Source organism: Struthio camelus, chromosome 12 (assembly GCF_040807025.1).
Source record: "Struthio camelus isolate bStrCam1 chromosome 12, bStrCam1.hap1, whole genome shotgun sequence".
NCBI lineage: Eukaryota > Metazoa > Chordata > Aves > Struthioniformes > Struthionidae > Struthio > Struthio camelus.
In genome coordinates, this window is record NC_090953.1 from 3,786,010 (window position 1) to 3,807,848 (window position 21,839).

Sequence of the window (21,839 nt, forward strand, 5' to 3'; positions counted from 1 at the left end):
CAACACCGACAGGGCAGCTGGGAGAAGGTGTTAGTGTGGTGGTCTCAAGCGTGCTCTGTGTGAGCCTTTTCCTGCACTGGAATAAACGGAGGAACGAAGGGATGGTTCATGGTGATGGGTCAGAGGACAGCAGGGCTGGGGCCTGGACTGAGCATGCCACCAAAGAATCTTCCAGCAGATGAGCACGTCCCTTGTGAGTTGGGATTTAGTACTGTGTTATTAGAGATGACACTGTGAGATTGCCGTTGGCAGAACATCATTTATGTTGACAGTTGTAGCAGCTCGCTGCAGCAGTGTCCCAGGAAATGTATTTTTCAGTCAAATGTTTGTATGAGATATGATAAAAGGGACAGGGCTTGGAGGCAGCTGAAACACCTTCACTTTTTCCTCTTCCTGTGGTCTTTGTATTGCAGTGGCTTATAGGTGCTAAGGGGAGAGCTAGGCTTGGGGTGCTGGGACCTGGGTGGTTCCTGCTCCAAAGGGTTGCAGGAAAATGCAGTTAGTGAATGTGATGAGCTGTGGGGATGGAGGGGAAGGTGGTGATGAAGTGAGCAGCAGTCACAGTTGGCCACCACCTTGCAGGAACAGACGTACTGTTACCACAAGTGGGTTTTCAGTCCCTGTATGTGCGAATGACGTGCTGGATGCTAGGCTGGCTCTCAGCCTGAGTCCTGACAACGTGCACAGTGCTCCCCTCGCAGCTTTGAACGCGGGTGCCGTGCGGTGTGGGGCCAGGACAGCTCACTTCCAGGTCTGTGCTGCTCTGCTCCGACCTTGCCAGGCGTTGATCCTGTTGCGTGTGCTGCCATCAATGGAGATGGCCTTGTTAATGAGAATGGGGTGACCGTCCAGCCTGGTCGGGGGACTTTTTCCTCCTGCAGGAGCCAGCAGGGCCCTGCCATGTTGTGGGGCCAGAACTGCTGGGGAGAGCTACCTGCGACCGTGTTTTGTGGGAACAAGAGGATGTTTAAGGCTGGGCCTTGAGGAGACAAGGGAGTCGTGGAAATGTGATGAGAGAAAACATGGTACTTTGTTCACCTTCAGATGACAGTGACGTTGCAGACTTCTTCCCTGTGCTGGAGGTGTGCAGGTTCCCATATCTACAGGCAGCAATTAAACTAGATTTCCTTATTTGAATGAGACCTTAGTGGCGTTTCTTGGCAGCTGAGGTGGCTGAGGCTGAAACTTTCCTGTTTCTTTCTCTTGGAGCAGATATCAGTCTGGGCTCTGCTTCCAGGCATTGCTGCCACATACCGGCTCTGACATATTCATTCCTCCCTTGTTTGTATGGTGTGAAATGATGATAGACCTAAACTTTTCATTTATGTTACGCTTTTCAAACAAATGAAATTAACTCCAGGGGGATGTGAGCAGAGCCCCTTCAGAGGAGTCATTCCTGGTCCTGCTACTGAAGGCACCATTGTGGTGGTTGCGCTGTAAATGCAACCACATCTGGGGTGGAATAAAGCAGCTGTGTCTCTATTGCGAGTTGCTGCTTTAAGCGGCAAGTGACGCTTCCCCCCTGGAGCAAGGGGGATCCCAGGCCCAGCCTGCAGCTAGTGTGCTGTGCCTCAGCAACTTGTGCCTCTTCTCCTGGGCATAGACCTCTGTCACTTTTTCTTCTCTGCTTCCCTACCATCCTATTTTTCTTTTCCCTTTGCTCCCTCTCCTTATTAGCGGTTAAACCAGGAGTTGCTCTCCACTTGACGTCACAAAAGCTCAGCTGCGAGGACTCGACTTTCATGTGTTTCCAGGCTCGGGTTTCTTGGGTGACAGGTAAATGAAGCTGTTTGCGTAATGAATCTTGTGGGTTGTGAAGAAGGGTTTTGATCCTCCTTCTGTTGTAGAAGGTGCAAAGGGAGCCATGATAAGTATGAGCTCAGAGGACAGCAAGATGGAAAAAGGAGTACAGAGCGTTTCTGGCATAATAAATAGATTTTTAAAGCTGGGTGGGACCTTCTGTCTAACAAGAGCTGTAGACTTTCACTCTCTCTCCCTTTTATTGAGCCTAGCAGTGTCAAGTGATTTCAAGCAAGTATGGAACAGGACTGAGACCACAGATTTTGGGCGAAACCTGTGAAGGGCTGGTGCAAACTTGCATCAGGCGCCCACCCAAACGCATGCTCTCTCCTTGGTTGGACTCAGCACAGGGCCGGCATGTATAACACCGCTCGTAGTGCTGAGGGAAAACTTTGCGTAGCTCAAGCGTCAGCAGCCTGTTCCCTGGGAGCCGGAGGGGGAGTTTTCGCTGAGCTGTCTGTGAAGTTCTGCGGGGTGATGATATGCCGCAGTCCTGACAGCTCTAGCAGCCCGCGGTGACAGAGGGTTTGATACAAAATTCAGAGCCCTCACCTCCCATTAAGCAGAACAGCTAAGGCCCGGGGTTGGCACTGGCGTGAGTGGCAAGAGAGGTGTCAAGGATAATAGAAGGGAGCAGGGGATGTAAGGCTGGGAATAGGTGAGCTGTTTCCAGCTCCTGAGGGGAAATCGCTCTCTTCCACACGCAGCAGTGGCTACACACGAGGTTTGGAGCTGTCAGGTCTGGCCTGGCTCACGTGTTACAGACAGCACGGCGTCTGACTCCTGGAGACCAGGGACGGCTGGATTTGGGGATGGTTTGCAGTCCTCCATGTGTGTCTCTTATTAATCCAGATCTACTGTATTAAATGATGCTTGGCTAATCACTGCGTCTTTGAGGCTTTCTGCAATAAGACCTGGTGTTTGGTAAGGCTCTAACTGAAACAAGGTTTAAGCAGCAGGCTTTATTCAGCTCTCCTCTGAGAGACTTTTGGTCCTAGTGTAACCCCATGGTGCATCAACACATCTGCTCTGCAGGGATCACACCTGGCCTTTCACAGCAGGGTGTTGAGCAAACAAGCTGTGCCTGCATGGCGAGGCTGGAAGGGAGCTAAGAATAGAGATAATTAGGTCAGCAGCCCGCAATGGGCTGAGGGGACAACAAGGTTGATGTGGTTGAGTTCCTGATGGCACTTGTTAATTATTAATCATCTGTGTTACAGCAAAGCCTTAGTACCTCTGAGGTCAAGGGCTACCAGCGCCCTGCGGTGTTGCAGCATCTTAACAGCCAGAGTGGAGAGGCTGCAAGTGTCCAGACACAGAGCTAGTCTCGCGGTCCCTTGGCTTTAGATATGAGACAGATGTATGGGGGAGGCTTGTCACTGTCCCAAAGACCCCCGGTATTGACAGGCCATGTGGTGCTGAGGCACAAGAACGGGGTGAGTCAGCCCTGATCGCAGGGGAGGCCGAATTAGGAGCTAAGCTGTGGTGCTCTGAGCCCCACTCGGACATCTCGGGTGCCTGGGGTTGCTTAGGACAGCTGGGAGTTTGCCCTGGGTAAGTGAGTGACGCTCTTGCTCCAACCAAAGGAGTTTGCAGGATTTGTGTGTTGATTGCTAATGATCCTTCCCCTTGGAAAGCCAGCTTTCCTTCCTGGCTTTTCTGGGAAAAATAGGTTTACGTTGTCCTGAGTTAACGTAGATACATCCATCTGATTTTAGCTCTTCCTTCCAAGTTTTTAGTCTTTATTTACTGCCCGACCATGTTATTCTAGGCTCCCGTTGTTTTGTGTTTGCCTTTTGAAGTGTAGCTCTTAGGAGGCACTCTGCATACCTGGCATCAGGGAGACCACACCGGGATGTGGCTTCCCGTAGCGTTTCTCTTTCCGAAATGGTGTGTGGCAGTAATACGGATGCCTGTTGCTGGCAGTGGGAATGGCACATAGCACAACCCCTGGTCACAAAGAAAGCGGGCTGTGCGTTACTGCATGACCAGCCTGCTCCCTCTCTGCTGCTCAGATGTGTAACTGCATGAATTGCAAATAGATCCGATGCAAATAGGATCTCTGAGCACAAATAGGATGTTATTGAAGTGAAATGGGTCCAGTCGCTGAGACAAGCTGAGGCGACTGAGTAAGGATGAGTTATGGGGCTTGTGGAGTGTGAGCCAGAAGGCTGTTCTGCTGGCTGCATCTCTGCCTCATTTCTGTACAAGAGGTAACAGAATATTTCTATGTGCCTTGCACCTTTTTTTCTTGGAGATGTCTCCTGCAGCGTCCTGGAAGCTAACGTGCTGGTCTAGGAGAATCCCTCTGGGAAGTGATTGGCTGGCAGGGCAGATGTGGTTCGGGGATGTGTGAGCGGGTCCATGCCATGCTCTGCCATAGCTGTTCTTCCCCTCTGCACATGGCAGGAGTGACTTTGCTGACTCAGGAGTGATGTCGTCTGCATGTCTGTCTAGGCCAGTACGTACAACCAAATTTCTGTTGCCTGTGTGCTGGCCTGAAGGCAGGTCTGAGTGCCAAAACCTGGAGGACGCTCAGCTTTGTGAGCCCAGAGCAGTAGCAAGCTAACTAACCCTATCTGTAAGCAGCTGTTAGGTGGTAAAGGAGCTATAGGATGGCTTTAGCGTCTCATGACACAAAATGAAACCCTTTCTGAAACCCTCCTTTCCCCCTAGTCAGTACTCAAAGACACTTACATTACTAAGAGAGCTGGTATAATCAGTGGAGATGGTTGAAGAAGTGTGGGTATGTTCCCGCTGAATTCCAGCGGCCAGCAAACTTAGGTCCCCAGGGACATGTGATGTTTACTGATACAGGGAGTTCCTGTGTTCAAATCTGTGGCGCTGTGGTTTTTGTGGAGTCTAGCCTCTAGAGTTTTATGACCCCAGAAAGGGGGAATGTGATGGGGTGGGGGGAACGTGAAGATACTGCTCTGCCTGGTGTAGCGTGCTGGTTCCTGTTCTGTTGAGAACTTTACAAAACATCCTCTTGCAGATCATTTCTCGCAGCCTTTGTCCCTCTCCCCCTGCATTCCTGGCAGCTGTTAGAGAATGGCTGGGGCTTGCAGAGCTTTAACAACTCTGTGTCGGTAACATAAGCTGTCTGGGTCGCAGGGTTAGGGTTGGGACAGGGTGCTGCATGGAGGACTGCTCTGCTGCTCTCCAAACTGCTTTGGATATACTGAGATGCTTCTGTTCCTTTCTTCGCTCTTTGCCTGACCTAGAGGTTTAAATCATGCTTTACACTGAGTGATCTTGCTTCAAGGAGTTTGTTTGCACAAGACCTGTGAAAAGGTGCCAGGAATGGTTAAAGGCTTATTAATTAATAGATACTGTCTACAGTGGTGACATTATCAATGATACTCAGACATGGTCTTTCTATTAGGTCTTGGAGTCCACTGTGTCGTAGGCTTGGGTTTTCCGTTGCTCGTGGTCTCCTTCTTGTGCCTTCTATAAACCCTCTGTGACGCATCCTCAGGCTCCGAGGATTTTGATTGTATGGCTGGAGGTCTCCAACCCTTTGGCTAGTTTGGGCCTCCAGCAGAAAAAAAAAAAAAAAAAAAGAGCCCTAACTCTCGTTAGAAGCAGCAGCAGCTCTATTTGTGCCATGGGGCTGCAGAGCTGACTGGCCGCGGCTATCAGCCCGGCACCTCCTGTTTATTTTGACTAGCTCCCATCTCGGAGTGGTGCAAATGTAGGCGCTTCCAAGTGTTTGCTGGGGAAGCGAGCAGAAATTCATCATGCAGTCTGGCTGGCACCCGTCCCTCTTGGCGTAATGAAGAGCAGTTCCAAATGCATGTACGCAAACAGAGAGCCAATGTTGACAGCTTTACAGGAGGTGCAGCAGTGGGCAAAGCACACTCCGGCTGCTTTGCAGCCGAGCTTAACGTTCCCTGGGCATTACACTGTACCCTGAAGAATCAAGGGTTTGGGGTGGGTGGGGGGAAAGAAGCCTCTAAAAATCCAAGACAGTTTGTGGAAAACTGCCGCTGCTCAGCCTCTTTCTGGGCTTCTGGTTACATACAGTTCAGGGTGTCAGCTTTGTGGCTGAGCTGGTACATTAAAGGATTTAATCTTTGAGCCGAAATCCGTGGCAGCTGTATAAAGAAGTCAAGGGAAACAAAAGAGAAGCGCCTGATGGCCTCTCTGCCTGCCCGGACTGGGATCCATGTGCTCCCCAGGCTTCCAGATGAGGGATGCAGAGCTGGGGAAATTGTTTAACAGTCTGTTTCACTCAAGCCAAATGAAAAGCAGTTACTAGAGCAGCTCCTCCTGCTGCGCTCGGTGTGTAACATGCTCCGTGGAGAGACCCCAGAAGCCGTGGCTGATGCTGGTCTGATGTCTGAGGGCATGTGTCCAAGTAATAAATGAACATTCCTCATCCGGACTCAGTAGTGTCCCCTTTTTTCTTTCTTCCCACCACAGAAAAGTATTTTTATCTATTAAATTCTCTAGTTTGCACATATGTGAAGTCTTAAATATGCAGGCATTAGATTAGGTGGCAAGCACAAAACCTGCTATTAGAAGTGTGGGTGGCACTGTATGTTTTGGGATCTATTTGCAGGTTTCTTTGTTGGGGATATTAGGAGAACGGCTTGAGATGGATACAAATAGCAGTAAGAAAGTGATTGAACGTCTGTATTTCAATCGTTTATGTATATTTCTTTGTATGCTGCTTTAATAATGACAAAGTATGCGTACCCATATTGCTGTAGCACTAACTCGATCATTAAGAAGATAGACCCCATCCCTGTTCCAAAACACTGTGATAAATTCTTCCCTACTCTGCTTTTCGGTGAAAACTTTGCTTTGACAAATGTGTAAGAGCTTGCAAAATGTTTTGAGGATATGAGGTAAAAAGACAAAACCGATTTACTGAGCTCATTCATGTGACTGGGCAGAAAAAACAGTGATGCCAATACAATGTCACTTTTGCGTTACTGAGAAAGAAAACCCCAAATCCTTTTCGGCCTCTCTTCTGTGTTGGGCTCATACTGAATCATCCACTCCACAGCTGCCTGAGAAAGGAAAGAAAGGAGCATTTCTAATGAAGGAAGCTCGGAGCACTGGTGCTGCCAGATTGCACTGGAACAAATTTTGCAGTCCCAGTACCCACGAGTGGTCAGTGCTGGAGTTCCTGTTATTTTTGCAAACCTCTGATGTTACTGAGGTCTAAAAGCTCATTCAGGGCTCGTGAACCAGAGCCTGATTCTCTGCAGAGGAGTGGTTTTCCGCACTGAGAACCACCAAAGCGCTACCAAATGTTTGGTGGATTGAGCCTATAATCTTGTACTCCAAACTCATCCCTCCCCAACTTAAGTGATGAAGGAGATCAGGACTTGGATTCAAACAGCTGCAGGGGCTACTATAGCAAAAGGGGGGGAAAAAAACAGCTAATGGTAGTCTGCAAACCAGGCTGACAGACTGCCAAATCACCCAACGTTTTGGAAAGGATGTGTGGTTGTGAAAGCCACTTTTGGGGAGAGGAGGAAGGGGTGTTTGACTTGTGATATTTTGGGGAGGCCTGGATTTTAGGGTATCTGAAGGGCAGCACCCGGTATCTGTAGCCACTTCTGAAAATCACTGGGTCCAGTTCCCTCTTGGCTGCTTTGCTTTCCTGTCCGCAAAACTGTGCATTATTGCGTCGAGATGAGTACAGTTAAGAAAGAAGAAATGCTTGTTGCTAAGTGTGCTCGGTTTTGAGATCTGGCGTTGTTGATATTGCCCCCAAAGCGGATATGCTATAACGTTAGGACATAGCTAGGCAGGAATCCTGCCTAGAGATCTTGTGCACTAGTAGTCTCCTGTTCTGGGTCTAGCCCAGAAGTAGAAATTAATTGTAGGTAATTTCCAGGACAGTCTAAATGGAGGAGAAAGGCAGATGGGGGGGATGATCTTCTCTCTGTGGTTGCCGTCAGCTTTCTCGCACAGTCCGGGAGGTCTCTGAGCTCCCTGAGAAAAGGGAGAGAGTTGGGGAGTGGGAGGAGGACATGCTCTGCAAACACAGTGCCTGCGTTTTGGAAGGTGTGTGCTTTGCAGTGGGTAATTTGCTCCTTTATTGTCTGCAGGGTAACAGCAGTGACAGCATTGACTTTGTGTAATGAACAGCTGCTCAGTGCTAGAATCTATTCCCTGCGGAGACTCCCAGGGATGAATAAGGTTTCAGGCTCCTCCTCCAGAGAGGGTGAGAAAGTTCGCGGAACAGAAGATTGTTGCTTGATTGTTGGATGTCTCCAAATCTTGAACTGCTGACAGCTGAGAGCTGAATGTGTCCCCGTGCAAGTCCTGGTTAACCTCCAGCAGTTTAGCCGAGGCAGGATGTTTATGGAATCGGCAGAGAGGTGTTAGTTCCCATCCAAGAAGAAGTCATCTTCTTGTCACTGCAAACGACCGTCACAAATTGGCTGAACAAAAACCATTTTCCTCCTGTTGCACTGCCTGAATTCTTAGCTGATCTTCTGCACTAACAAGAGCAGGGAGGAGGGAGAGGATAGCTGATGAATTATGGATGCATTAGAGGCAGATCCAAGTTGTAGACTCTCTTGGAGTTTGAAATCACTCATGTAAGTTATAACTCAAGTTATAACTTCAAGTAAACATTTTGTGCTTTGTCCCAAGCAGCTCCCCACAGTGCCTCCCTTCACATCTCTGCTCATCACTCTCCTTTGCTTTGAAACTATACAGATTTGATTTTTCCTAAGTTAGGCAGCTTGTGTGCTGAGGTCTCACCCTGACATGCTGCTATACTATCGCTGTGTTCCCTGTGCTCCCCTCACTGCCTCCTATTGGTTTTATGTTACGCTTGATTATAAGCTATTTCCCTCATTTCTTCCGTGTCTGGCCAAAGCCTAGCACTGGAACCCTTCTCCAGGAGTGCGACGCTGCGAGGTACCTATGAGACTTCTCTATGTCGTGGTAGGAAAGTAGAAAACTGCATAAACACTGAGAAATCAGCTGTAATGAGCTGTTTATTTAAAAAAAAAAATTAGGGGAATATTTTGAAATATTTCTGGAAATTGCCCATTAAGTCTTGTCTCTTGCCCTGTGACGGCTCCCTTGCCGTCTCCCTAAGCAAAACGCAAGTGTGTGCACAGGGTGACGATACGTGCGGGGAGAGAGTCTTGATCTCTCCAACTCTTCCTGTGTGCAGAGGATTTCTTGCAGTCTCAGTGCGCTATTCAGAGTCATCCCAGAGTGGTATTTGGCACCCTTTAGGCCTTTTTCAGTACAAGACGGTAAAATTAATCCACCTGATGCAGGAGGGCAAAAAGTCTGCAAAGGGCAGTGGGTGACGGTGGGTTTTGATGTGAATTCATAGCTTATTCCCTGAGCTGTGCAAAGCTTTTGCCTAGAGCAGCTTTGCTACTTGGAGAGACAAAACAGAGCTGGGGGTGCGGGCAGGAAATCGCAAGCCCCAAGTTTTAAATGGCAGCACTGTGAAAGCTTTTAGTATCGTAGAACGGACAGCATGGTGCAGATGTGTTCAGTGACCTATTTTGTTCGGGCGGTGAAAGATGTCGTGGAAGCAGTAGCTCTTTTTCCCTTTGGTTCTAACAATACTCCCTCTTGACCTGAAATTATTTTAATGGAGACAAAAACTCAGGTTGGTTTTGCCCTCTGATATTTGTCAGACTCCACTGAGTGGAGGCTTTACTAAGTGTTTAGCTTAGTACTGTCCTTGGGAGCTCTTCAAACCGAACCAAACCCAGTTCATAGCAGTTAACCTGCAATCCATCCTATCCAACCAGCCTATTGAGATAGGATGTGAAAGATGTGCTTTAAAGAATGCTCAGTTTAAAGAGGAGCTTGATTAGTAGGCTTGCTCTGACAGTCCCACAGGGAAATACCAAGCTGGAGAGCAGTGTGTTTGTGTGTGCAAGAGATATATGGGGCGTTCACCCATGCACGCGCCAAGGAATGTAATGGAAAAGCAGAAGTGTTTGTTTTTGTAATATAATTTCAATAACAATCAGCGACAAACAGACTTGGCAACTGGGCTAATATGTTTTCCCAATAGTTTTGCAAGGCTGAAACCAGAGTTTTGGCTGAAGGAGGAGAAAGCAGTAATGAATGTTCAAGCTACAGATCTGTGTGGCTGTTGCCGATCTTGGTATCGCATTAGGTTGTCACAGCCACTGAGACCTTGAGGTGTGCCCTTGGATTTGACTGTCGGGAAGCCACGACACCAGCTCTCTTTTGGTCTTCTGCAGAGTAAGTGCTGAGATGACGAGTAGCTCGTTGTGAGCCTTTATGGGTAGCCAGCCTGGTTCCTGCTGGCTGGTTACCTGGCCAAGCAGAATTGCTTGCTCTTCCCCTTCCAATGTCTCCAAGGTGTGGGATGGGCAGAGCTAGGGGCAGGAGCAACACACAGAGCTCTTATAAGACTGCTTAGGGGTGAGGAGGAGTGAAGCACTTTGGTCCTTCCCCAGCTGGGAGAAATTCAAGGCCCTAAGAAAAGGTGAAGCTAAAGGTAGTGGCTCTGTAGCAGCACTTCCTGGTGGCTCTGCCAGATCAGAAGATTTCAGTGCCTGCCTGACTGCTCTTGGGACCATTTCAGAGAGAGGATTTGGGCAGTTTGTAAAATCCCTCTCTTAGTGACAGACAGCCCTACAAGGCAGCTGTTGAGGGAGCAGGTGATGTGATCTCAGGTGTAGGACAAGCACGTTCACACACAGCCTCTGTAACCTGTCACGTGCCTTTGGCAGTTGGCACCTGGGTGGGGGCCATGCCCCTGGGTGCACCAGCTGGGTGTTTAAGTAAGGTTTCAAGAGTGGTGCTTTCTCTCTTCCTCTGCTCTATGCTTGGTAGAGAAAGCCACATGGAAATCTGGCAAGGAATATATTGCCATCTGGCTGGTGGCATTTTTCAGCTTTCTGGTTTTTTTTTTTTTTTTTTTCCTCCTCCCAACACCCTGCAGATAAGGACAGCTTTATACACACAGAAGTATCTCATCCGTGTCCTACCCAACAGGTATGCAAACAGCCTGTGGTGTCAGATAAGGAAGCTCGCTCCGGTGGTAGGTTGGAAATCTGTGTGATGTCCCAGTTAATTCCTGCTCCCAGGATCAGCGAAAAGGCTGGGGGGTGCCTCGAGAGAGGCCTTGGGTTGGAGAAGAACATGGGCCTGGGTCTCCAGCAAGAGCCTGCTCTCCAGTCCGCACCTGATGCCCCGTGGCAGGACACAGGGCGGGGAGTTTGTGTTCATCTGCAAGACAGCAGGATTTCAGAGCTGTATTTGCATTTTTAAGGAGTAGCAATTCCTCACCTGGCTCCTTTGCACCTCTGTCTCAGGCTGCTTCTCACAGCTGATCTCATGGGGACTTACTGGGGACTTACTGGGTTGTCTGGTGTTTTCCCAGCCCGGCAGCCTGTTAGCATGAGCTGTCTTGCCTTTTGTGTAATGGCTTTTGCAGAAGCCGTTTCCTTTGCTTCTGGTGCTTTCTCATGTGTTTTTTTCCGACTTTTGGCTAGAAAGTTACTTCTCCTTTTTCTTTCTCCAATGTTACCTCAACCCTCTCTACTCTATGGGGCAGAGAAAGGGTCAAGGCCTCAAATTAGTGAGGCACGGAGCAGTCTCGCCTATCTAGCCATGTCTCACTGGAGTCCCTGTGCTCGGTTGTTTTGCGGGACTAATGATTACTTGTGGATTTTAGTGCTTTGTTGAACTGGAGTTGGAGTTAGATGAAAGCTGCTGTTCAAAAGAGCCTTGTGCTTCTCTGATCCTTCAGCTTATATGCCTGTTCTGGAAGGTCTCATGCCTGTTTTTACATTTAAGCTCATTTTCTGTCACAGGAGTTCTCAGGCCCAGCCTCCATGCCACAGTTAAGAGCAGCTAGGACTTTGATCTGCTCAGTGGTGGTGCCTGAATCCATAATTTGATGCTGTTTCTTCTTGTTGCTGTTTTGCCCCCTCAGTTGTCCCGCTACAACTAGAAGCAGTTGTGCAGATGTGGGACTAAGCAGCAGAAGGCAGGGATTGCTAAAGCCGAAAAAAAGCACTTGCTTCTGATCACTCACCTCTGCTTTCCCCAGTGTGTCCCAGTAACAGGGAGCGTCCCTTTCCATCAGTCCCTTGTAGCCCTGGGCTCTGATGCTCCTCCTCCTGGGCTGCTTTTGTGCTGAGTAACACCACCATCACTGGAAAACGGTGAGCCAGATTTGGACCTAGCCTAAACCAACTGAAATCAGCATCAGGCACAGGAGAGGGACTGAACGCTGCCCTCCGAAGTGCTTTGGCAGGGGCTGTTCTGGTTCCCTTGTGCTTCGCTGCAGGGTAATTGCACTGCTGGGCTGTTAGGCACCTGCTGGCTTCCGTACTGTAGGCTTGAATTACGCGAAGAGCTAACATAATTGATTGTAGCCGAGTCCTGACTGTGGCAGACTGCAGCCGTGAGAAGAGATTGTCATGTGGCTGTTCCCACTAGGCTCTGCTTGTAATGTAGTTATTCACCGGGAAAGAGGATGCTTAGCTTGGCTGAAGTGGCTCTTCTCTTTCTTCGTGCTCCCTGGCATGCAGGGCTGGGCTCATAGTTTAATGTGCTGTCCAGCCGTTGCCCTGGGTAGGAGGACCGTGGTGCTCCTCGGTCTCTGCTTCCATCTGCTGGACAAGCACAGGCTCCTGCTCTCTCCTGTTTTCCCTTGGTGACTCAGGGATCTTACTAGCTCCTTTTCAAATGTGTTCGTGTAATCCCTTGGATGGAGAACCCTTACATACGTGTGGACCGCAAGAAAATGTCAGTGCAGATCCAACTCTCTGTGGCAAGACTGTGCTAGTGTGAACGGCAATGAGCCTGGAGGTGGGCTGAGCGCAGCGCATTCAGTGTAACAGTGTGTAACCTCCTGCCATGCAGACAGATGTGTATGCTGAGGCCAAGGCATTTCTTATTCGTTTTCACAAGTAAAATCTGTATGAGTAATGTTGCCTGCATGCCACGAGAATGGCTAGAGGAAAGAGCATAAGAAACTGGGCAAGGAGAACATGATAGTTTCCTTGGGTATCTCCCTCAGCAGCTGCAGGTCAGGGATGTGGGCACATCCTAGGCTGGGGACTGCAGTCAGAACTTACTTGTTTTGAACTCTGCAGCATCCTGAGACAGCGAGTTTGTGCGCTGTAAAAAAAGCTCCTGCTTTTCATTTATTTTAGACCTGCTGCCAAGAACTTTCTCTGCTGTATCATGGGAGCACCTGGAGCAGGCTTAAGAATTACTTACACTACATGACTCCTCTGTAGTTTTTCTCCGCGAGGACAATAACAAGAGTGTCCCTCAAAGTAAAATATTTCTGGGAGAGCTGGGAGAATAGTGTTGCTACCGTTGAGGGTCGTGAACCTTCTGATCTTCTCAAGAGTGCTCCAGTTGTTTTCATCGGACAAGAGAAATCTGACCACAGCAAAGGCATTTCCTTAGCCTTCCCTTAACCTCCACTCAGTAGTGGGGCAGAGACAGACAGAAGGTTCATTTTGAGCAAAACGTCCCCATCCCATTCCCAAGGAGCAAGACGACGTGAATGCAGCCTATAGATCTTCCTGTAAATGTTGCTTCATTTACTTGTTGGCTGTTCATCTGTGCACGTATACGCTAAAGAGCGCTCTCTCCTCCAGATACTTTGTGACTGATGTAGTCTTTTTGCCATAAGGTGACGGCCTGGACACAGAGGATTGACCTCTCTGTGTTGCAGTTTACAATATAGTGTCTGGGTATCTGAACGTCTTTAACCAAATGACCAGATTCTTTCTATAACTTACTATGCCTTGGCAGAGTATGTGTTGTGTGCAGAGTAGTTGCTCTGTTGGAGAACAGTGATGTCTTTTTTTTCATCTAATTGACAAGCATCTATTTCGCAATAGTCATGGAAGGCTCTGGGTTGAAGCCCTACTTCTATTTCATGTGAAACTCTTGATACTAATTTCTGTTAGCACTGGTGGGATTTGAACAAATCTTTCAGGCACCCTTTTATTTATTGGTTTAGCAAAAATATTTTAGTCATGTGAAAACAAGACCTGCTTTTCTCCTCCAACTAGGAGTGAGAACGCATTTGGGAATACCTGGGGAAGCACAGACACAATGTCTGGGTTTTGTGTTCTGCATCCTTACAGGGATCTTGGAAAATCCTCTTCTGGCTCCGTTCTAATCTCAGACTTTCTTTGCTAAGCCAAGAGCGTCTAGAAAATCTGGTCTTTTGCTAGTTAAGGGAATACTTTCTAGTTTGTTAATTAGGAGAACCTTTGAGACAAAGTTTGCCTAAGTTTGCTCAAGTTAGACTGGAATCTGCTGTGGGATTCCTGCAGATGTGGGTGTGCTCAGCTCCAGCAGCTTGGCCTGTAGTAAAGAAAGGCCCCACTGCTCTTCATCAGGACATTTAAGCTTTAGAAAAGGTGCAGAGCACTGTCACGTACAGCCGAGCTCCAGATGCTCCTCTGGAGGTATCACAGTGGCCGTCACAGACGTGATAGCAGAACTGAGACGGCTAGACCAGGTCCTGAGCAGGCGCAGTAGCTGGCCGTGGGCTCTAGAGTCCCAGCCTTGGCTCTGGTAGAGCTGGTGAGTTGCTCCCTCCTTATAGAGTTTCCACAGCAAACCCTGCTGCATGCTGTAGTCTGATGGTGAAAACAGCCACAATCAAAGGTGACACTGACCTCACCAATTGAATGAAATGCAAAAAGGACACAGAAATATCTATATGCCTGTGTTCTGAGGTGACTTGCTCTTTTTTGGTGGTAAGGGTATTTTCCTTTTCCATTAAAGGTGTCCCAAACAGTGCTTTTCTAGGGACTTCCTATTTTGAAAGAACAAATTTTCCTTTTTATTTCTGGTGTTAGGTTCTCAGCCAGCAACAGGAGATGTCACCATCGTGGCTGCTCCGGAGAACACAACGGTGGTGGCGGGGGAAAGTGCGGTGATGGAGTGCATGGCATCCGCCGATCCCACCCCCTTTGTCTCCTGGATACGACAGGGTGAGTGTGTTGGACAGAATTCTTCTTTTGTTGTGGAACACAACAAAAGGAACCTGTGGACACTTTGTTTTAAAAATCTATTGAAAGGAGCAAAGATATGTGGGATGAGAAGGGTGCTTTTTACATCATCAGTACTTAACTACAGCGGTAGTGTCACAGTGGCCTGGGTGTCCATGCTAAACTGGAATTATTAATTAAATCTAGAATGTTACAAAGCGTGCAGTCTGCTTTGTAGCTGTTTGACCTGTGAAATATATGAAGCTCTGGTGCCTGGATGCCTTTTGATCCAAATTAATTGTACTCCTATTGTATGAGCTTGAGTGGTGAAGGTCATGAGATGGAGTCAGGTCCATGCTACTCCTCCGGTGACTCAGATTGGTTAGTAGGGATTCTGTGAAATCTACCATTGCATTGGAGAAATAACTTGTGTTGTCTTGCAGGATGATAAAACATGATAAGATCTGTTAATCATTGGAGCGGCTTCGAGTTGGGAATGTTGCTGTGAGATTTTTGTTTAAAAATCTTACTACAGTCAGATTTCATCCCCCCCCCGCTTTCCCCCCCCCCCCCAAAAAAAAAAAGAAGGAATGATTGAGAAGACATTTAGTTCTTGTCAGAGGTGTACAAATGAGCCAGATTGGTGTGTGCTTTTCAAGGGTTGATAGCCTAAGTCACGAGTAGGATGCTAGTGTCGCTTCATGGAGTGTCACATCCATCAGATGTTTCCGAGACTCTGACGTTCTCTGCTTAGAAATTGCTTCTCCCCGCAAAAAGGCTCTCAGTCATTGTCATAAATCTGGGTCATGATTTAAGACTTTCTTTCCCCTGTAACCATTTATTGTAGTTGGTCTTCAGCCCAGACTGGTCCACAGGCAGTGATTTTAGTGTATACAAATATTTCCCCTTCACTTCAGAAAGGGAGCAAAAAAACCTGAGGACACAACTTTGGAAATCTAAACCTGGGAGAGTTAGACGTTCTGGCAGAAATGTTTTTATTTTATCCTGGGTACTTCAGACTTGGAAATATCCAGCTTTCACATGCCGAATCATTTATTCGTTGCTATGCTGAGAGCTGCTGATGCTCAGGGGAGATATAATCAGAGTCAATCAACACTATGAAAGTGATTTTTTGGGGGGGAGGGAGGGTGTTGCAGGGTGGAACAGTTTCTTGCATGCAACAAGATATAATAATAATTTTATTTCAAAGAGTTTGCTGGGTGCCCTCTGCTTTCTGGTGTGGGTTCTTCAGATTAGAAAGGATGGCTCTGTGCTAGCAATTCTCCAGGTTACGCAAGTGTGTTTCTCTCCAAGGTTACATTAAGGAGCAGGCAGAGTTACTGGGGACTAAGTCATGTAGGTAACACCGAGGATTGTAGCTCTGGTTGCCAATTTGACTCTGCCAACTTTAGTGGTGTCAGCTAATTGCTACCATCTGGAGCCAGCTTTGCAAACTGCTCCTGTGCAAGTGGGGTGCGCAGATCTCTTGCTCCTTTGAATGCAAAGCCACTGAACTGTGAGGCCATCTGAAGACTCCTGAAATCAATGGAAGGGGCAGAGAGTTTAATCTCAGCTGTGCTCCCTGCTGATGGTGCTAAGTAGGTGCATATGCTCACCGTGGAGGCTGAGAGCTTGTGCCTGTCTAAAGGTACTCTCAGCTGAATTTTTGAGAGGCAAAGGCAGGCAAGCGCTGCAGCTTTTGCTGTCTGAAAGATACCCATCCTTTGCAGGTGGAGAGGGACAAGGTCTTGTGTCGCGCAGGTACTGCACAAGTGGGCTGGCTTTCCCAGCCCCAGCAACTCATGCCAGAGCTGGCAGTGAGCTCCCAGTCTGCCAGCCTTTCTTTGGCCAGACCACGTTTGCCTACATTCTGTCCCCAGCTCCTGGCTTTGCTCCCCCACACTCAGCCAAGAGGTCCCAGAAAAATCCAGACTTGCTCCATATCAGCACCAGATTCCCTGTGTTTCTCCGTGTCAGAGCAATGCTGGGTAAGGGATGTCCAGCAGCCAGCCTCCTGGCTTGTCTGTGACATGCTCAAAAGCCCAGGGTTGTTTGAAATTGTAGAAGGCCATCTCAGCTCCTGGCCAGGGGATTTGGGCCGCCCTTTCCTCATTCCCTGCTCAGTGGTGCTGAGCATCCAGCCAGGAGAACAGTGTTCTGGATGAATGGGGAGTGGGTGGATCAAGCCCGTATCTCTGACCTAAACACTTGAGACCGGAGGAAAACCAGGCATGTTCATAACTGCCTTTATGGCCGGAGAAGTTGAGGGTGTTTATCACCTCCTAGAGCTGGGCCCTCAAGACATGTCTGTCTTCTCCACAAGCTGTCTTTGCTGAGGTATTTCCTTCTGAGGGAGCAACAGTGCCCTGGAGGCACCCTGGAGGCCAGCTGTTGGTTGTCCAGAATTCTGCTGAGGTCCAGAATGTTGGTTGTCTACCCACAGCTGCCAGTGGATGCAAAAGTGGCTGCTTTTCACGCCTCCATCTGCCCCAAGGGAAAGGCTTATGTGGAAAGTCCTCCCCTCATAATCTATGGCAGGGATGGGCTTCAAAACTTAACCAGTAAATGCCATGTAATCAAACTGGCTACTACCTTACGGATTGGCAACAAGGTTGGGTGCAAAAAAACCCAACCAAACAAACAAAACAGAAAAAAGGTCAGTTCTTGCTGATGTTCCTATTAGCACGTGGGAGGGCAGGAGGCATGTGTGTCTGTGCATGAGGGTCAGCAGGCAGATCTAGCAGCCTTTGGCAAAGAGTGTGTTAGCATAGCTTTCTCTTGAATGTGCTGTACCTAGAGGGTCTCATTCCAGGCAGACCCTGGGAATTAGAAACTGCTTTGATCCAAAACAGAACTTTTTCAGTTATTATGGGCTAAATTAAACCTTGGGGCAATTCTGGCTTTGGCTGGTCTACTCCCAGTCAAGCACTGTGGGGTGTCCCAGCAGGAATCCTCCTCTGGGCTGGGGTTTGGGATCTGGGGTTCCCTCTGCTCCCCAGTGGTGATCTTGGATCTGGGTGGGTGTGTTGTTTGCAAGCCCTTGCCAAAGGGCAGCTTGGGGCTCCCTCCCACACTTGTGCACGTGTTTCTTCCTGCAGATGGAAAGCCTATTTCAACGGATGTGATTGTTCTGGGCCGGACAAACCTCCTCATTCCTTCCAGCCAGCCGCACCACTCAGGGGTGTATGTTTGCCGTGCTAACAAACCCCAGACCAGGCAATTTGTTACAGCCGCAGCTGAGCTCCGGGTCCTCGGTGAGTAGAGAGCAGGATAAACACCCCACAGTTACCCGGCCAACGTTTCTACCTGCATTACCTGGATCGACACCCGGAAGCTCGACGAGAAGTTGTGTGCATGGTGCATGCTGGATCAGAAGAGGGAGCATGGTTGGAGCCAGGAGGGCCTGGGTTGGGATAGCTCTCAGTGGGAGTGTCACCCCTTTTATTTGGGGTTTAGTTCCTTGTATTTACTGAACCTTTTTATTCCTTATTCTTGTTCTCCCAGGTTCCCCCATGAAAATCTGTATCAGCAATTAACTTTCAGCACTGTGGAAGCCATAAGGGAGAACAGCCTAGGATCAGGGAATGTAGCACATGGTTGATACAGAATTTATTTTTCCTTTTGGACAGAGTCTAAATTAAGCCTCTAGAGTCTGCCTAGCAAATCCTATCTTGTAAGCAAAGCTGCTACTGAATAAAACATAGCACAGGATGGGAAGGAGAAAGGATTTGCTCTGCCTTTTTTTTTTTTTTTTTTCCCCTCCTTCCTTCCTCCTTCCTGCATTAATTTCTCCTCTCTCTTTCCAGCTATGCCCAGTATCTCCCAGGCTCCTGAAACTATCTCGCGCACCCGAGCCAGCACAGCCCGGTTTGTCTGCAAGGCAGAGGGCGAGCCGGCCCCGACCATTCACTGGCTGAAGAACGGCGAGGCCATCCTCTCCAATGGGCGAGTGAAGGTCCAGAGCAGTGGGAGTCTCGTGATCAATCAGATCGGGCTGGAGGATGCTGGCTACTATCAGTGCGTGGCTGAGAACAGCCTGGGCATGGCTTGTGCCACTGCCAAGCTCTCGGTGATTGTGCGGGAGGGTTTACCCAGCGCTCCCAAAAGGGTGTCTGCTGTGTCCCTCTCCAGCACCACAGTCCTTGTGTCCTGGGAGCGTCCAGAGTACAACAGCGAGCAGATCATTGGCTTCTCATTACATTACCAGCGGGCTGTGGGTAGGTGTTACCTGCCTGTGCAACAAGGCTGCAGCTGTTGGGGGCGTGATGATAAGGAGGAAAGCGTGTGTGCCCCTGGTGCTGGGCAGAGAAGGCCCTTCCAAAAACAGGAGGAGGTCTGCCCTGCGCTTAGTATTGTGCTTTTCACAACTGCTGGTGTTCCTGCATCCTGTTCTTGTCGTGATCTCAGCAGGGCCATACTTGAGGTGAAGAACTGGGTGTGACAGGCTGGATAGTTCAGGCTCCTGTAGCTTGGTGTTTGCAACACCTCGCATACTCCTGTTTCTGTTCCAAGAGAGCTGGAAGAGTTTGATGCATCCAGACGGTTTGGAAACAATCCAGGAAACAATCTCCTAAGTTGTGTTTTCTCCCCTTTCTGGAAGCTCAGTTCTTGTGGCAGAGTAGGGCTCCTTCTGCGGAAACTAGATTCCGGCTACTGAAGGAAGCCAGGGCTGTCTAGCTTTGCATACCCAGTTCTCTGCATTTGACTCCTGGCACCCTCCCTCTGCATGGCCCCCCACCGCAGCAGAGCTTAGACACATGGAGAAGTCATTGCAGGTACGAGTCGCAGGGCATCTGCTAGACCACAGGAACTCTTGAATTTCTTTCCCAGCTGGTGGCAAGTGTGGGGGAATTCCAGTTAGTTTAACCCCTTTCATTGCGGGTAGAAGAATTTTCCAAATTCCCTTGGATGCAGTGTGTGCCGGCGCCTGTGGCTTAGCAGGCATGCACTAACTTGCTGGTCTGCAGTAGCATGTCCATATGGCTGTTTGGTGTATTCTAGTGGGACCAGGCACTAGAAACTTATTTCCATTCTTTATTTTTTCCTGACACTTTGATTTTATATGCAAAGTTTATGGTATTAATGAAGCTATTAAGCAGCTGCATTGTGTCCAGAGATGGTCACTGCATTATCCACACTCTGAATCTGAAGTGAGGCACTTGGGTCTCTTGGGGTCTGGCTTCCAGAGTAGCCAGGAAGCCAATACTCTTGTTGAGCTCCTCTGAAAACCAATCTGATAACTTCAGCTGCCTTGGGATGGATTACGGAGGTTGAGTCAAAGGGGAGATGTCCAAATTTAGGCATTGAATATCGCTACCCAAAGAGTTCACGTAAGAGATGGGATTTTCGCAGATGCTGTGGTAACTGAGAGAGGATATAGTGATTTTGCAGGTGGTCACTGCAGACCGTGTGAATGAAGTGATTTTGCAGGGAGTGTTTTGGCAGTTCACTGACCTGCTGATCAGTGTTTCCTTGGCTCTAGGAACAGATAATGTGGAGTACCAGTTTGCCGTCAATAACGATACCACTGAGCTGCAAGTCAAGGACCTAGAACCCAATACCAACTATGTCTTCTATGTGGTCGCGTATTCTCAGCTTGGAGCAAGCCGGACATCCTCTTCTATAATCGTTCAGACCTTGGAGGATGGTGCGTTGCCTTAGATGGGTACTGGTGTCTGAAAAATGTTCTTTTCCTGTTTCATGATGTATGTTGAATATGCCGTGTAGAACAGTATCAGCAGCTACTAGAAAACCTGTACTTGCTGCTCCTGCGGCTTCTTGCCATAAGCCCCCTTTTTTTTTTCTTTTCTTTTTTTTCCGTAAGTGTATAGCAGAACCTTAGAAAACGAAAAGGTCACCCTGGTGATGAAGAGCGTGAAGATGACCTTGCTGAGACTGGGGCACAGTCACATCCTGCAGGAACTGCAGTTAGCTTCCCCAGGCTTTCACCTAGCTAATGGGATGTTGCTCCAGACTTGACTCTGGACCAGACTTGATCTGAACTCAGAGAAAAGATGTCTATTGCAATTTGTAGGCGTGGGATCAAGCTTAAAGTTGAGTCCCTCAAGAGTCAGTAGTTTGTGTTTATTTTACCTTTTATCATGTAGCGTTTTGTGAGCAGTGCAGGCAGGGCGCCTGAAGGACAGCTGCCCAACAGCGGAGGACACGTACAGGGCACAACAAACTTCGGGACAGTGGTCCAAAGAGATGGTTTTGGCAGCCTCATGTGGGCCCCTGCTATGCTGCAGGATGTATTATGTGCTTCTAATATTCCTGACGTAGTGACCTGCGTGGTCTCTTGTGTATGTGTCTGAAGCCTGAAAAGCTGGTTTGAAAGCATGAAAGCTGCCTGCAGCACAGATCTGTGACTCTTGAGGGAACAGGGATTCCCAGGCTGAGGCCTGAATCTGTGAGCCGTTTCTTTTAGTGTCTCCTCTGCGTTATACTGTACTGCAGGCCGATTAGCCGGTCTGTGCTGAAGTGCCCAGTTTATAGCGGACACAAGGTCACTTTTTAAGTATTGTCAGACAATTCTTCAAAGACTTTGGCATTCTCAAGTCAAGCAGAGAATTGTTGTTCAAGTGCAGGGGCCGTGAGGGTAGGAGAAGGGTGAGCTGTTCGGGCTGTTTCGTGAACTGGGACAGTAGCGGATCCTGGTTTGCACTGGATTTGTCCTGTGTCCTGACCACTCCTCTCCTCACCACAATGACTCCAGTTCTCTGTGACTGTTGAATTTGATGGAGTTGACTAGCAGTTTCAAGACGTAGTTTACTCCCTAAGGGGAGGTCAGACACTTATATTTTGCTCCCCTAGAGAGTAGGTTAGTAGCATATGTGAGGTGTGCTGTGGCCACTAGGTTTTAATCTGGCCTGCTCAAGCTGAGCAGCCTGTTTTCCTGCCTCTGCAGAAGCCTCGCTGATGCCCTGAGCTGTTGAAACATTGTGGGACATTGGTTCCCCTTGTAACAGCTTCTCCAGTGGCTGTGGCAGGGCCGAGACCAGCCACTGGCCTCCAGGCAACCAGAAGAGCTGGCAGAGATGTGCTCAAGCCTTGCCCCGGTCTTTATTGACTTCCCATTGTTGCTTCTACCCA

At 48.7% G+C, this 21,839-nt stretch overlaps 1 protein-coding gene across 5 annotated transcripts in view; it reads left to right on the top strand.

The window, feature by feature from the left end:
- IGDCC4 (immunoglobulin superfamily DCC subclass member 4) overlaps positions 1 to 21,839 on the top strand; it is a 108,575-nt gene that overhangs the window by 56,853 nt on the left and 29,883 nt on the right. For all 5 annotated transcript variants that reach the window (XM_068958179.1, XM_068958180.1, XM_068958181.1 and 2 more), the window contains 4 exons: positions 14,616 to 14,750; positions 17,846 to 18,001; positions 18,554 to 18,964; positions 20,230 to 20,394. In XM_068958179.1, the coding sequence (XP_068814280.1) occupies positions 14,616 to 14,750; positions 17,846 to 18,001; positions 18,554 to 18,964; positions 20,230 to 20,394 (867 nt within the window). The remainder of the gene's footprint in view (positions 1 to 14,615; positions 14,751 to 17,845; positions 18,002 to 18,553; positions 18,965 to 20,229; positions 20,395 to 21,839) is intronic.